The sequence below is a fragment of the Xyrauchen texanus genome, chromosome 46, assembly GCF_025860055.1.
Source record: "Xyrauchen texanus isolate HMW12.3.18 chromosome 46, RBS_HiC_50CHRs, whole genome shotgun sequence".
Taxonomy (NCBI): domain Eukaryota; kingdom Metazoa; phylum Chordata; class Actinopteri; order Cypriniformes; family Catostomidae; genus Xyrauchen; species Xyrauchen texanus.
In genome coordinates, this window is record NC_068321.1 from 14,678,872 (window position 1) to 14,690,546 (window position 11,675).

Below are 11,675 nucleotides of genomic sequence, written 5' to 3' on the forward strand. Positions count from 1 at the left end.
TATATATATATATATATATATATATATATATATATATATATATATATAAAACAAATTGTAGAAAAGTACCAAAATCAATATCACTGAGTTCTGAATTGCGTACTACCATACACAACTGCTATAGACAGAACATGGCAGAAGACTCAGCAATATTGGAAAAAAAAAAAAAAAAAATTACTGAGTGCACTATTCAACATATATTTTTTAACATTATCACTTCTTTTTTAATAGCGTGAGATAAAAATTGTACACTTATTTTGAGAGTTGAAACATTGTAAAAAAAAAAAAGAAAAGAAAAAAAAAAAGAATAAATTATTAAATTGACCACGTTTCAAAACGTATAATGGAATAACATTTAAAAAATAAGTTTAAGCATGAAAATCACACAGGCAATACTGAGTAAAGGCGGTTGATACGATTTTCTGCTAGTTCAAACACCCAACCGGCAGGATCAAAGTTCAACCCAATAGAGTCGAGAAAAGAATAATTTGGTAAATAGCTTCATTTGTGTTCAAATAAATACGTCGTTTCACAAAGTATTTTTTTTATATTGGTTGTTTTTGGCCGCACAGTGATTGAAGTCATTATTTGCGTGGACACATTGAGAGTAAGTAGCACGTGAGAAGCGTTTTAATGAGCACTTGCGTTCTGTCAGTCTGTATTTATTGAAGTTAGCGGTGCCATTGAAGTGTTTACGTTGTTTTTATATTTTGGGAATTGCGGTCTTTCATCTAATAATATTTAACAATAACCTGCAGAGCCTATAACTTTACTCAAACACGTGTATGATTGTTACTATTATCTCTGCATGTTACTTGTCTCAAACAAGTAGAGCATTACAAATCGACCCCTCTGAATGTTTTGGAAACTTGCCAGCATAGACTGGACTGTGATGGTATTTTATGTTGTTTTTAAACCATTAAGTTGTGCTGACGTGAAGATCCTGTTCTGAAGATGTGGAGATTTTCTGCAGTTTTAAGACGTTGCAAGTCAACTTTAACCAGCAGCAGACTTGGGAAAAATGGTAAAGCAGCACAAACTACATAATGTAGCTCCACATTTAGTGGCATAGCTATAGGATTTAGCTTAAATATACAATAAACCATGTTCAAATGTCATGTGGATATGCAATGCATCTCTTAGGCTAGTTGTACTACTTTAATCTGTCACGGTCAATCACTGAATAGTTAATCAAAATGTTCTCATCAGTAGACTAAAATCTAAGCAGTTATTTACTGAAAACCTTAATCTTCACTCTCAAATCTCATTGTATTTGTTGTCAATTCAAAACATTCAAATGCATCCTGATCAATTCATTCAAACCTACTTAAACTGGCTGCAAGGTTTGAAAGTACAGTTGTTCAGTGGTTTGAATACAGTGCTCTCTGGGTAAACTATTTCATATCCCCTGTACAGACAGCCTGTTCACAGTCCATCCTGCTGTGAAAGAGGCCCTAGCTGATCACAGGCCAGTCGTGGCACTGGAAAGCACTATTATTACACATGGAATGCCTTACCCTCACAATCTGAGGTACCAAAATATGCTAAATCTTTACACTTTATTACACATTTTAAGGTGCTGTCAAATACTTATCATGTTGAACTTTATTCCTTCACATTGTTCTAAAGTTTGCCAGGGTTTTCATCACTTATATACAGTAACATGAAACTCATCCTGTCCAGGCACAAAGATTTTTTGTTTTAAATTAAAATAAACATTATTAAAGGGTGTATAACAAATTCTACCTTACAGTTTTTACATTACATTACAGTATCATTAATTATCAATACATTTTCATCGAAAATTCAAGTACAAAAACCAGGCCTTATTTTCGTTATGCAAAATATAATTTCTTGTATATTTTTGAGGGGTGAATTTGTTACATTCACCCATTTACAGATGAAGTCTGAAGTTTACATACACCTTAGCCAAATACTTTTAAACTCAGTTTTTCACAATTCCTGACATTTAATCGTAGAAAACATTCCTTCTCTTAGGTCAGTTAGGATCACTGCTTTATTTTAAGAATGTGAAATGTCAGAATAATAGTAGAGAGAATTATTTATTTCAGCTTTTATTACTTTCATCACATTCCTAGTGGGTCAGAAGTTTACATAAACTTTGTTAATATTTGGTAGAATTGCCATTAAATTGTTTAACTTGGGTCAAACTTTTTGGGTATCCTTCCACAAGCTTCTCACAATAAGAATTGTGGCCCATTCCTCCATACAGAACTGGTGTAACTGAGTCAGGTTTGTAGGCCTCCTTGCTCACACACACATTTTAAGTTCTTCCGACAAATTTACTATCCAACTGATGTCAGGGCTTTGTGATGGCCACTCCAATACCTTGTCTTTGTTGTCCTTAAGCCATTTTTGCCACAACTTTGGAGGTATGCTTGATGTCATTGACCATTTGGAAGACCCATTTGCGGCCAAGCTTTAATTTCCTCGCTGACGTCTTGAGATTTTGCTTCAATACATCTACATAATTTTCCTTCCTCATGATGTCATATGTTTGGTGAAGTGCACCAGTCCTTCCTACTGCAAAGCATCCCCACATCATGATCCTGCCACCCCCATGCTTCACGGTTTGGATGGTGTTATTCGGCTTGCAAGCCTCACCATTTTTCCTCCAAACACAACAATGGTCATTATGGCCAAACAGTTACATTTTTGTTTCATTAGACCGGAGGACATTTATCCAAAAAGTAAGATCTTGGTCCCCATGTGCACTTGCAAACTGTATTCTGTTTTTTAATGGCAGTTTTGGAGCAGTGGTTTCTTCCTTCCTGAGCAGCCTTTCAGTGTATATCATTATAGGACTCGTTTTACTGTGGATATAGATACTTGTCTACCTGTTTCCTCCAGCATCTTCACAAGGTCATTTGCTGTTGATCTGGGATTGATTTGCACTTTTCGCACCAAACTGGTACATATCTAGGAGACAGAATGCGTCTACTTCCTGAGCGGTATGATGGCTGCATGGTCCCATGGTGTTTATACTTGCGTACTATTGTTTGTACAGATGAACGTGGTACCTTCAGGTGTTTTGAAATTTCTCTCAAGGATGAACCAGACTTGTGGAGGTCAACAATGTTTTTTCTGAGGTCTTGGATGATTTTTTTTTATTTTACCATGGTGTCAGGCAAAGAGGCACTGAATTTGAAGGTAGGCCTTAAAATACATCGACCAGTACACCGCAAATTATCTAAAGGCTTGGCATCATTTAATGGAATTTTCCAAGCTGCTGAAAGGCACAGTTAACTTAGTGTATGTAAACATATGACCCACTGGAATTTTTATATAGTCAATTAAAAGTGAAACAATCTGCCTGTAAACAAAAATTGTGGGAAATATTACTCATGTCATGCAAAAAGTAGATGTCTTAAACGACTTTCCAAAACTTAAGTTTGCTAATGTTAAATCTGTGGAGTGGTTAAAAAAATTAGTTTTAATGACATCAACCTAAGAGAATGTAAACTTCTGACTTCATCTGTATGTAAACTGAAACTGTACCAAATTAAATGTTCCCGTCTTTCAGCACAGCTAAAGAAGTAGAGGCCATTGTAAGGGCTGAGGGTGCAGTCCCTGCTACTGTTGGAATTCTTGAGGGCAGGATTCATGTGGGCCTTTCCTTAGATGAACTGGATTTTCTGGCACACAGTAAAAATGCATTAAAAGTGTCCAGAAGAGACATGCCCTATGTCATTAGCCAGGTCTGGAACCAAATACACCTCTTTCATGTGTATCAATGTGAGTGTATAGATTTATGTGTACTGGTTGTACATCTGTTTTGATGATGCAGGGTCTATCTGGTGGCACCACTGTTTCCGGAACTATGATTGCTGCTCAGATGGCTGGGATCCCTATATTTGTAACGGGAGGCATTGGAGGAGTACACAGAGATGGAGAGAACTGTAAGCTTATTCTAATTCTGGCCATATTTTATTATATTATGTCATATTAATCAAATTAACTATGATTAATATGAGAAACTTAAAGGTTATTCCAGGTTCAATACAAGTTAAGCTCAATTAGAGCATTTAAAGCACATTGTTGATTACCACAAAAAAATAATATCGAGTCTTTTTCTTAAAAACTAAAAATAAGCAAAAATCAAGGTTATGGTGAGGCACTTATAATGGAAGTGAATGGGGCCAATTTTTTGAGGGATTAAAGGCAGAAGTCTGAAGTTTTAATTTTATAAAAGCACTTACATTAAGTCTTCTGTTGAACATATTTATTATTTGAGCTGTAGAGTAGTTTAAATGGTAATTTTTATGGTCGTTTTCGGGTTTACAGTGTTACGTCATCATGGCAACAAAGTTGTAAAATTGGATATAACTTTACACAGAAAGGTTAGTAAGTGATATTATAACACTAAAATCATGTTTAAATCTTGTGGCTATACTTTTGAAACAATTAGTATTTTAGAGTTTACTGATTGGCCCCATTCACCAGGTGCCTCAATGTAACCCAGGTTTTTAAAGAAAAGGAGGGACAAGTCAAATTATTCTTTGTGATAATCAACATTATGCCACAAATGCTGTTGATTTAAGGTTGACTTGTTTTGAACCTGGAATATTCCTTTAATCAGTAACCCACATGAACATTTTGCTCATATGCAGAACATGTTATCTACAGTATGTTGTGTTGCATTTAACTGTAGATTTTAAGTGAAAATTTGTTTTTTGTGTTTTTAGCAATGGATGAAAATGGTCTGTTCTATATGTAATGACTAAAACAATATCTTTCACAGCAATGGATGTGAGCGCAGACCTCACTGAACTGGGTCGAACTCCAATTGCTGTTGTTTCTGCTGGGGTGAAATCTATCCTAGATATCGGTCGCACGCTTGAGTTTTTAGTAAGTGTACAGGCTAAATCACTATTTTAAAGGGGAAGTGTGTAATATCTGTGCCACCAACAGCACCAAATGGAATTGCAATCTGTTTGTTTGAGGTATTCTACCAATGATTATGGAAGCCTGTTTATCCAAGCAATGGTAGATGGGGAACTGTAGATAGTTCTGTTTGCTGGCACAGGAATTACACATTTTACCTTAAAAGTTTCTTATAAACACAATGATGACACTGGGTTAATTTCTGAGATTTAATGTGATGAACTTCTATTTTAAAGATCAATTCCATTATTTACAGGAAACTCAGGGTGTGTGTGTGGCCACGTACGGAGATTCAAAATGCTTCCCTGCTTTCTTTTCCCAGCAAAGTGGATTCACTTCACCTTACCATGTCTCTAGTCCTCAAGAAGCAGCAGATCTTATTTGCAAGTCTAAGTGTTTAAGCTTTTACTGCATCTGTATTGAGGGAAATGTCAATATTATACATTTACTGAATGCTTCTGTAATTCTAATTGAAGGAGTTGATTGAAACCGAGACCATGGATTATGTTTCTCTAATGTAAACTCCTTATACTTACATGTTCGATAAAAGCTCTCACCCTTTCCCCTGCAGCAATCACACTATCTCTAGGGTTGCAGAGTGGCCTTTTGTTGGCTGTTCCCATTCCAGAAGAACATGCAGCCACAGGACAGCAGATAGAAGATGCCATACATATCGCTGTGTCTGAGGCCAGGTAAAGAAATATTATTTTCATACACTATATTGGCAAATGTACCAGTATGTGGACACCCCTTCTAATTAACAACAAAAACATTCTCTCTGTATATCTAAAGTTTAAAAGGTATCACAGGAAGAGATGTCACCCCTTTCATCCTCCAGTGTGTCAGTGAACTGACTAAAGGAAAGTCCTTACAAGCTAGTATCCATCTAAGAGCCAAAACATTGTCGTGATAAAACTCTTTGTAAAACTCTTTATATTCTCAATCAAAGTTAATTGGGATTACTGATATTGATATTAACTTGATGCTCCTTTAGTTCCTTCCATGTGTCAGGATTATTGCGAAATGACTATGTGCCTATTGCATAGTTTTGTTTTTATTTAAGTGGTCTGTATCATTTCACATCATCCTGTATCATCCTTAAGTTAATTCATCTTCAGATATAGCACTAATCCATAATAATGCTAAGGTGGGCAGTCAGATAGCATGTGCCCTTTCTAAACACAAAGAAAATAGTGGAAGCAGCTTAAGAGGTGGCACCAAGACCTTAAAGCCAAAGGTCCAGGAAATGTACTCTAAAACTGTAAGTAGTAAATACAATTTCCCTGCATGCATTTTGTATGCTTCAGTTGGTGTTCACAAAATGTGTTAAATTAATATTTTGGTTCAATACAAGTTAAGCTCAATCGACAGCATTTGTAGCAATATGTTGATTACCAAAACAAAATTTGTTTTAGAGTTTTAGGGTTTACTGCATTACGTCGTAATGGCAACGAAGTTGTAAAATTGTATAGAACTTCACAGAAAAGGTTATTGTAAAGCAGTTCAATCGAAAGGAGGAGGCGAGAACCGGCCTGGCGATATAAACAATATTTTAATGATTAACTTAAACAAAAGACAAACACACAGACATGATGGACATGTCCGTAAACGATCTCTCTCTCTCATCGCACCACCATCCGCAATCGGCCTTTATCTCTCTCTGAGGCTTAATTAGCCTGATAAGGGACCGGGTGTGTATAATCAGGACCCGGCCCGCCCTCCGCCCTGTCACAGTTATTAAGCAATTTTATCACAATAAAATCATGTTAACACGCATATTCTTCTTGTGGCCATACTTTTGAAACAGTGAGTATTTTAACGTTTATGGATTTACCCCATTAACTTACATTGTATGTGCCTCATCGAACCCAGATTTGTGCTTTTTTTTTTTTTCTAAAGAAAAGGTGGAACAAGTCAATACTTATTTTTGTGTTAATCAACATTATGCCACAAGTGCTGTTGTTTGAGCTCAACTTGTATTGAACCCGGAATATTCCTTTCAGCTGTGAAGACTAATGCACAATAAATTTTATTTGTCTCAGATTGTTATAGGTGGAATAAATGTGGATTTAATTGCTAAAGGAACAACAAAGAAATTGGTGGTAGGTCAAATAATGTCACTTTTGTATACATTTCAAGAGTAATCTTGACTTTTTTTACATTTTTTGTATTCAATTCAGTTTGGTCGGACAAATCCAGGAAGTGTGTGCCAATCATTTGGAGGAGTGGGCAGAAATATTGCTGGTAGGTATGAATGGCACAATAATCAGTTCTGATGTTTCTGAGTGTGTACAGTTCCTCACTTTTCCTGTATTTCTTGTAGACAGTTTGAGCCGTTTAGGACACAAACCACTCTTCATCTCTGCCATCGGAAAAGACTCTCATAGTGATGCTGTGTTAAGCTATTGTAAGCACATGGTGAGATGCTGCATTTTGGTTGAACACTTTACTCCTAATACATTTTTTACTTTTGTAGCCAATTTTTGGTCACTACTTCTACTCATTAAATGACTAACAGTATAATAACACAGTTTTATTATTAAAAATAAAAGATTGCATCTATAGTGTTTTGCTTTATACTCATCAGGATATGAGTGGAGTTGCTAGATTACAGGATCAAAGGACAGCAACTTACTGTGCTGTGATTGCTGAGTCTGGAGAGCTGAGCCTGGGATTGGGGGACATGGATATCCATCAGCAAATACAAGAGCAGTATGTATGTATATTTAAAATTTATTTGAACCATTTAAAAGTCAACATAAAATCACAATGAACCCAATTTACTTCTTTAGACGTTCCTGACATTTTTGTGCATGATTCATCAGTGCACGTTATTCCAAAGAAGGCTTTGCAGTCTATTGGTTAATGCTAGCCATTTTTTGTCCAATTATCTCTAACATGATGGATAAAATCATCTGCTGTCCTACATTTTTTTTCTCATTTATCCTGTTTCACACAAAAATATGTAACATTAAAGAAGTAAAATGGTTGTTTATGACATTTCATCTTGACTTTAAAGTAACAGTAAAAACTAGTTTTGCTACTTGTAATGTTTTCATTTTGATCAGGTTTCTCAGTTTGAGGATCAACTTGCATCTGCGTCTCTTGTAGTTCTTGATGGTAACATTCCAGTTTCAACCATCGATTATGTATGTGGTATTGCCAAGAATCATTCAGTCCCAGGTAGAGCTGATTTATCTAATGCTGATTCAGAGTGTTAACATCATAGCTTTTAATCAGTTGTTACATGTGTGTCTTGTCTGTTTTGCTGCAGTGTGGTTTGAGCCTACAGATGCAGATAAGGCATGTAAGCCCTTCCTGTCAGTGAGCTGGAAATCCCTGTCCTACACCTCCCCCAACCTAGCTGAGCTCTGCACCATGAATCAAACCATAGGTCTACCCACTCCTTCAGGTACTACTGTATAGTTAGCAATGAAATAAAATAAAATCAATAAATGACACTTTGATAATATGATGTATATGTAAACCTATGTGCCAAACTTTGGTGAATCTGAAATCATACATTGCGTTCTTGTCACTGCCTTTTCCTTTAACTCAACTGCTAGAGCATGGAATTAGCAATGAGAAGGTCAAAGTTTTGATTCCCAGGGAACACACATTAGGGATGTGCAGACCAATCTGGTAGCAATGCTGATGTAATTTACACCATCAGCAAATTTTTTGCTTAATTTGTAAAGCAGCTTGCCACTGGGGCAGTACCCTCAAAGATACACCCACTGTACCTACCCTTTAGGAACAGATAAGGTACTAATACTAGAGTGACATGTTAAAGATACAGTGGGTGTATCTTTAACCTCCTGAGACCCGAGTGTAACTGCTGTGTAAAGTTATAAATAGTAACTATTTCTATAAAATAGTTTCCCTAAAATTTAATTTCCACATATACAGTGGGACTATGTTGTGAAATTGTAAATAATACCAAGCTATAGAAAGTCAGATTCATGCTTTTGAGACATTAGCTTAATTAATTCTGATTCAAAGTAATGTCCAGCATCATCCAATCACTACCAACCATGTTAAAATTAAATTACACATTATACATTCTGAATCTATGTACTGATTAACAGTGTCCCATGTCTGCAAAACATGTTGAGTGATCCAAACATCATCTGCAGCCTGAAAATGAACTATTGGTTGGATTTTAGGAGTGAATGCACTTAGCTGCATAGGAAAGTTATAGGATGCTCCCTTTGTCCTTATTTAGTGAATGACTTGACCTCTAGTGTGCTGTCTGTCTGCACTGATCTCCGAACAGTTTGAAATGCACCTTATTTTCATCCTAACTCAATTTAAAGCCTCTGAAAGCAAAATGTTTCAGCTTTTGGATGAACCTATTGATTAACAGTGTGATAATGCACAGTGAATTTAGGCTATTTTAAATTAAAATGAGCATATAGTCCATGTACACGGTCATTGTGTTTAACTGACCATGTTCACTCAATTTTTTTTAAATGGCGGATCGGATGAAACATAAAACGAGATTAACATGCCTAAAAATGCTGAAACACAGCCATCACAAGCATCACTCATCTGAAGTTGTTTTACAGTACATTACACTATATATTACTTTTGATAATTGTGTTCTGTGATAATGTTTATACATGTTTAATAAAAGTATGTAAAGTACAATTTATCATGGTCTGAAGTTATGTTATGTTGTTATATGGCTTGTTTTATGATGGCTTTTAAATCGAATGTTAAATGTCTATAATTACCCATGTTATCCTCAGAAAACAGTATTTATTGGCAATACTTGCCTTGGTATTGGACTGAAAACAAAATAAGTGGTATCACCCATCACTAACACACATGCTGATAAAATTTACATCTTGAATGCAATGTAAATCGTTTTGAATAAAATGTACAAAATGCAAGTGTGAATGTTCAAATGTAGTCTAAGCAAGACTTTGTTTTAGAGCTGCCCAAATCACTCGAAGATGTCTTGAGTTGTGTACCAGCTCTCTCCCGCCCTCTGCTGGAGCACCTGCACTGCGTAGTGGTTACTCTTGGTTCGCAGGGTGTGCTAGTGTGTGGAGAGCATGAGGCTGGCACTGTTAATTTGCAACCACGAAAACAAAAACAGGTATGACATTTTTAGAGTTAACAAACTTGATAAATAATGACATTAAATGTTTTTGTAAGTTGTTATATTTAGAATGTATAGAATTATACATTTAACAGTAGTTTTATATAGAGTATGATGACGTAGTGATAGCTAAAAGTAAAACCAAATATTCAAGGTTGGGGGAACCAAAAATAAAAATCTAGGAATAGTAATTTGACAAGCCTATATTGATCAACCACTATTGTGAATATTGGGACGGACATGTCCCACTCAATGCCTATGGTGGTATGGCTCTGATGTAACATATTATAGTATATGCTTTGTTTTATAACAGAAAGGACGATTGTGTGCACTCCATTATCCTGCATTAGCTGTAAGCTCTAATGAAACAGTAAATGTGTCCGGAGCTGGTGACAGGTATTTTGATATGTGAATTTTGAAGTGTTTAACAACATAGCTAAGCTTACTAAACTCACTTTAGCCTGCTGAGTCTTTCTCTCTACTAGTTTTGCAGGAGCAATGATGGCTGGGATTATGCAAAGAAGGGACACAGACAGCTGTGTGCGTATGGGTCTCCTTGCTGCCCGCATGTCCTTGTTGTCACCTCACCCAATAGATCCATCTTTGACAGCAGATGCCATCCATCCAGAGAGGTTGCACTCTCAAATGTGGTCTAAGCCTACATGCATGTGGATTGAGGACTGATGATCAATTGTAATGAGAGCAATCTCACCAGCTGGTGTCTTAAATCACAGTTGCTTAAATCTACATATAGTTACATCTAATTAAATGTAGTACTTTGTGGGCGTTTATTAAAATATAGGTGGTTAATTTTGTACATGTGCTTCAAGTGTATAAATTACTTGAAGTTGTATTTTGATCCATTGTTTAATTTAACAGGTCTAGACCCCTGACTCTGTCATGCTCATCTCACTTGTAGTGGCAAAGACTCTTGCAGAACTCCAAATTCTAGCTCATAACTATGATAAAACAATTCTGTTTTTTGCAGTTTACAGTAAAACAGTTTAGGGCTTTACCGTATTGTATTATTTACATTTACATTTATGCATTTGGCAGACGCTTTTATCCAAAACCTGGAGTTAAGTGCCTTACTCAAGGACATAATGGTGGTGGCTGTAGGGTTCGAACCAGTGTACTTCTGATTACCAGATTACCAGTTATATGCTTAGACCACTACAACACCACCACTCTATTATGCTTGGTTTGACACCTGGCATTTTTTTTAAAATGTTCCAGATTGGCTTTGGTGTGATTACAAAATTTGTGAACATTTAATTGTGATTTTAATTGTTTTTTAATTATGTGAATTAAAATGTATTACACTGCATTTTGAATGTTGGAATGTTTTTTTGTTTGTTTGTTTAGGAGACATGTCAAGCAGTGACAGTCATGTCCTGCTGTGTAACATACTATACTTCATGTAAAAATATTTTAAACAACAATTTTCTAATTCTTGTACAATAATTATGCATGCAATTTTTATGACCTCATATTTATTTACTTCATGGAATATTTGTAGTTTTAAAACTACAAATTAAAAAAATCAGTGCCACTTCTAAAAAAATAAAAGCACTAATGCAACCAATCATATACATTTTTAACCTAATATTATGCCCTTTGCTCCCAATTTGGAATTCCCAATGTGCTCTAAATCCGCGTGGTG

General features: G+C 35.8%; 1 protein-coding gene across 1 annotated transcript; it reads left to right on the forward strand.

Moving 5' to 3' along the window:
• The first annotated feature begins 478 nt into the window (after positions 1–478).
• Positions 479–11,240, forward strand: zgc:136858 (uncharacterized protein LOC678543 homolog). The gene is made up of 19 exons (XM_052120177.1): positions 479–607; positions 925–1,024; positions 1,417–1,531; positions 3,545–3,719; positions 3,809–3,920; positions 4,763–4,869; positions 5,162–5,288; positions 5,477–5,597; positions 5,698–5,783; positions 6,024–6,166; positions 6,948–7,007; positions 7,086–7,149; positions 7,229–7,323; positions 7,493–7,621; positions 7,974–8,088; positions 8,180–8,317; positions 9,843–10,009; positions 10,326–10,408; positions 10,498–11,240. The coding sequence occupies exons 2-19, from the start codon at positions 955–957 to the stop codon at positions 10,694–10,696; spliced, it is 2,106 nt and encodes a 701-aa protein (XP_051976137.1). The 5' UTR covers positions 479–607; positions 925–954; the 3' UTR covers positions 10,697–11,240.
• The last annotated feature ends 435 nt before the right edge of the window (positions 11,241–11,675 follow it).

Excerpts from the sequence above, each read along its gene's own strand:
- zgc:136858 (XM_052120177.1), top strand. The coding sequence starts at position 955 with ATGTGGAGATTTTCTGCAGTTTTAAGACGTTGCAAGTCAACTTTAACC. Across the intron at positions 5,784-6,023 it reads AGGAAAGTCCTTACAAGCTA|ATATAGCACTAATCCATAAT; the intron begins GTATCCATCTAA and ends ATTCATCTTCAG. Across the intron at positions 10,010-10,325 it reads AACCACGAAAACAAAAACAG|AAAGGACGATTGTGTGCACT; the intron begins GTATGACATTTT and ends GTTTTATAACAG.